Source organism: Ovis canadensis, chromosome 4 (assembly GCF_042477335.2).
Source record: "Ovis canadensis isolate MfBH-ARS-UI-01 breed Bighorn chromosome 4, ARS-UI_OviCan_v2, whole genome shotgun sequence".
Taxonomy (NCBI): Eukaryota; Metazoa; Chordata; class Mammalia; order Artiodactyla; family Bovidae; genus Ovis; species Ovis canadensis.
The window spans coordinates 68702501-68707500 of NC_091248.1; the positions used below are offsets into that span (position 1 = coordinate 68702501).

The following is a 5000-nucleotide window of genomic DNA, read 5'->3' on the forward strand; positions in this document are numbered from 1 at the left end:
GCTCAGCTGCTCAACTTTGTTATAATAAGTAGATACTTCTATTCCTAAATTTCAAATGAATTTTGAAAAGGAAAATTTGAGATGTTACTTTCTCCATTGTAACAGAAGGTCGGTATCATTTTCATCCTTATGTGAACTAGAAGGAGTATTGGAGAGTTAGGAATTTCAAAAAGAACAATTACCTGTAGGTCTCCTTGCACTTTTGCAGGCAAGTCTACAAATCCAATGCACCTAAGCATTTAAATATTTAAATACTGATTTTTCTCATGTTGAAATGACACTTCTCTAGGTTCTTACTCTAGATGTTAATAACTTTAAAAAGACTAAGGGGTTTAAATTTTCCTAAGCAGTTCTACAATTACAATGCTATATTTATATTCCAGGATAGAGACAGGTTGTCCTTTCCAGTGGAGAAAGAATTTGTCATTTATGCCCATGGCACTGCCAACACAGGTGCTAGTATTCCATAGTAGGTAACCCACATTACCTGCTGCAGCATGACTGCCTGCTGCTGCTGAAGAAGGGCTTGGAGTTGCTGAGGAGACAGGACTTGCTGCTGAAGGATTTGCTGCATTTGCTGAGGGGTGATCACCTGGGGAGTCATCATGGCCACCGACACAGGCACCTTAGAGGCAGAAGGAGACAGAGTGGATGTTACCAAATGGTAACAGACTTCAGAGCCCTATGGCATCTCTACCAAATCCTTTATTAATGATGACCAATCAATTTTATAGAATATTTGTTATATTATTTAACTATTTAACAATGGCATTAAGGTACCACAGTATTTAGACACTGGGTTTTCAAAGGTATCAAATATTATCAGATTCCCCCTTTACATTCCATACCTCTTATGTGTTATGCTAAGATGTGTTGCTTTGACTAGCATAGTTAGAAATAAATAATATGTCAGTTTTCTTAATACTTCATAACTCATCATCTTACCAATGGCACAGTGCTACAAGTTAAAAACCTTTCAAAATAGTTTACTGGTACGATTAAGATAGATGTAATAATGATTAAACAACAGGAAAATACACATTTAAATATCAGTTATCAAAGCTAGTAAAAAGAATGTATGTGCAGTGTACTTACTCATAAAATAGAATCACCATCTTCAAATTATATATATATATATAATACATAGTACTAGAAAAATATACACAGTAATACATATTACTACATGAGTACATATAGTAACTAATATAGGATATTTGTTTATTTACTTATATACCCCCAGAAAGTAGCTACACAAATAGGTCCTCTCAAAGAAAGGATCTTAAGTTTAATATTATAGCTTATCCTTTAAGCATTTTCTTATTTCAAGCTAACTAAACTTATACTAGGAAGTCCAGAAATATAAAGATTACTCAATGGTTATTCATTAATTTGAAAAAAACTTAAGGTATTTTGCTCAAAATGTCCTTTCTACCATTTACTTCCCCTTCAAAGTTGTGAATAAAGAGCTGAAAAGGATATGAGGAGAGTGAGAAAGAAATAGAACAGAGAAATGAAGCAAGGAAAATGCAAAGTAAGGAAAAAGCAGGGAGAAAGTCTGAGAGAAAGAGAGAAAGTCTGTGGAGAGACAGGTGAAGGTAAAGGTTGGCAAAGGAGGTGAACAAGGAGTCCTCCTACACAGAAGCCTGAGGTATCCATCTGTTCAACTGGATGGCAATCACACTCTTTGATGACATTTCTTATACTAATCAGTAATCAGACAACCTGTCAACTTGCCAAGTTTGCAACTTTGAAAAAGCAATCACTTTCTCTCCTAGAAAAAAACAATTCATTTTTACTGTAAATAAAAGCAAGTATTTATATAAACACTGGTTTTGAACAAATTCTTAGAACAACATGTGTCTTTGAAAAGAGAAAAAAAGAATCATAGACATGGTTCACAATTTATCCTGAGTCATTTTTAACACAGTTCAAACTTTTTGAGTTTGGCACTTTATGTTATAAAGAAAGGAGAAATTAACAATGAAAACAAATTTAGAAGAAAAAAAAAGAAATTCAGGGTGAACTCTTCTCTCTTAAAAAAAAGAGAAACACTTACACTTCATATTTCATACTAAAGAAAGAATATTTTCTATCCTTTGCTATCTTGAAATATGGATTCATTACATGTCATTTTGTAACATGAAGGGAAAGAATCACGAAATAACAGAAAGGCGCTCAAAAGTGATTTTAAAAAATGTTCCTGAATTTTTTAGAACATATTCTCATACCTTTAGATTACTGTACTTGAAAATATCATAATAAGGCTTTCTGAAATGTATGCTATAAATTTAACTGATCCAATAGGTGTCGAGCTTTTTAAAAATTTAATGGACAGTTTACTTAATTATTCTTTGATAAACAAAAAGAAATGGTTAGACAATAGTTTGGGAAAAAGAAAATCTATGTACAAAAAAGCCTTTTGTTCCAGTAATCATTTGCCTCATACTGTCTCAAAATAACAAGGAATCAAACTGAAATGAAAGAACAGATAAAGAGAAGTTAACTTTTGAAAGGGCTGCCAATCCAGATAAACAGACAGATAAGTAGGTAGCTAGATCACATATACATAGGCAGTTCGACACATACATAGATACCTTCTATAAAGTCTATCATGTGATGAGAAGCTTGCCACATTTCTTACCACTTTTTAGCATATGCAACCCTTTCACTTAAATTATCTCTGTCTGCAAACAAAACTACATTTTGTGCAACTGATAACAAATGTACTTGAATGCAATAATACAATGCAAGTTTTCAGTCAGGTTTCACTTATACAAATTATATTAACTATATCTTGTTCCTAGTCGGACTGATTTGGTATATAAGCAAGGCTTAAACAAGTTTTCCATCTTTGCATTCTTTAGAGTTCATTAGCCCTTTTACCATGGTTAAATTAACTTTTTTTTTAATTCTTAAAATGATTTGTGAGTGTTTTTCTTACATTTAAAAGTTTATGATATAAATAACCATCAAATCAATGTTATTCTAAAATCCTAGGTATCATTCTGAAAATTTTAAGCTTTTTCTGACTTACTATCTAGGACACTGCCATCTAAAGTTGGCAAAATACAGATATAAGGATGAATAGGTAGGGGGGAAAAAGGTAACTGAGCATTCTACTTCCATATGTACTAAACACAAACTGTAATTATATTTATAGGAAAGCACAAGTGCACTTCTGAGGGATTTCTAACATTGCAAATAAGCCAATACGATCACTTCTAAATCCACATTACATAAACTCATCCAAAATGAAACATTTGGGGCTACTAAAAATTAAAAATATTTTATTAAGTAGAAAATTCACTTCTACAACAAATGTCAATTACATGTTACATGTAGACTGCTCCATTGGCCTTGTTTAGAATATGCAGAATTTCTCCACTTTTAAGTGAAACATTCTAAGTTACACGTTTCCTTTATTCCTCCTTTATCACTTTTGTTACTGTTACATTGCATTTCTTTGCTACTGCAAGCTACTTTAGGAATTCACTGACAAAGATGAATAGAGATTAACTGAGTACATAAAATTTTTGGAAGATTATGCCACTTTATCAATATTTAAGCAGGTAAAAACAGCATTAGATTTAAGTCTATGGATAACTTTCATATATAAATATATACCATTGCAAGTTAAGGGTTAAGCTTATGGAAATCTTTTCCACTAGATACATACTTTTATTCATGCAAATATTCTGACAGACCACAATTTAGATGTGATAGAGGAGGGGAGGGAGATGTTTATCTCAGACGTTTTCTGGTGAGAAGGCAAATAAAAGTCTGATTACGTCTAAAAAATATACATTATATAGTACATTATGCACCTACCAAAAGGAACAAACTGGTTTAAAATGAGTGTCCCAGTGAAAACTGTAGTCTATCAATTAAACTCTTCAAGAGTGGAAGAAGGAGACACAGTCAAAGGAGACAACTCTGGTTGAGAGATTTTTCTTTTTTTTTTTTTCCTCTCTTAATATTTACTATACTGACAGAACTAAAATTCCCACAGTGATGCACAAAATAAGGCTTTCACTTACCCTTATTTATTTTCTCATTAGCTGAATTAAGCACAAATGATATGTAGCTCTGTGTACCAACATATGGGGTAAAGACAGGGTTATATATTCTGAGACGAAAGAGGGGAAATTATGAAACTTGAAATGAGTCAAAATGGTACAAGCTGAAAGCATTTAGATATTATACTAACATAGGTTGCTAATGACTTCACATGTTTTAAGAAATAAAGTATGCCTTTGCATTAAACTTCTAAGTGTACCTCATTGAAAAGGTTAAAAAGTTAAGAGACAATGCAAAGATCATGTCTCCCTTCAAATTAAACTTAAGAGTTAGTGTAAGACTTATAAAAATGGATCAAAATATTTTATTTGCTATAATAAGCAAATCGTCATCTTACAATCTAGTTCAGCTGAAACATTTCTGAATGTGTTGGGTTTGCATATTAAGCATGTCACTTAATTAAGCATTCCAATTATGTATGGGTGATTGGAAAGGTTCTTAGCATAATGTTAGCCAAATTCTTTCTTAACTAAATGTGACCTTGAAAAAATGGCCACAACCTGTGGATGAGACTTACAGTGGAAAACTCTACGTTCTTGTTAACACGGTCTGCCAAATACTGGTTCATAGAGCCCTTTATTCCTTGCCTAAAATTTGAAGACAAATAAGTCCTGACCTCCAGGCCCCAGTACTCAAAACAAAAAGAAAAAACAAACAAACAAAACTCAGTTAGGATTAACTACTTGTATAATAAATGAAAAACTGGTTTTCATATGATAGTATCTGCTTCTGTTTAACAGACTATTGATAAGAAATATGTGACTGTACATTTTATGATAATTTTATCATAATTTCTGTTTCTGTTCACTTTGTTTCTCTCTATACCATCTATATCTATAGTTTATTTTAATATAAGAAACTACTATATTGCATCACCAAACTTGGTCCAAATTCAAGTCCTGGTTACATGTATAATGTCCATC

The 5000-nt window shown here is 32.2% G+C and overlaps 1 protein-coding gene across 14 annotated transcripts in view; it reads right to left on the minus strand.

Moving 5' to 3' along the window:
- Nucleotides 1-5000, minus strand: part of FOXP2 (forkhead box P2) — a 675695-nt gene that overhangs the window by 78433 nt on the left and 592262 nt on the right. For all 14 annotated transcript variants that reach the window (XM_069587981.1, XM_069587978.1, XM_069587975.1 and 11 more), the window contains one exon: nucleotides 488-625. In XM_069587981.1, the coding sequence (XP_069444082.1) occupies nucleotides 488-625 (138 nt within the window). The remainder of the gene's footprint in view (nucleotides 1-487; nucleotides 626-5000) is intronic.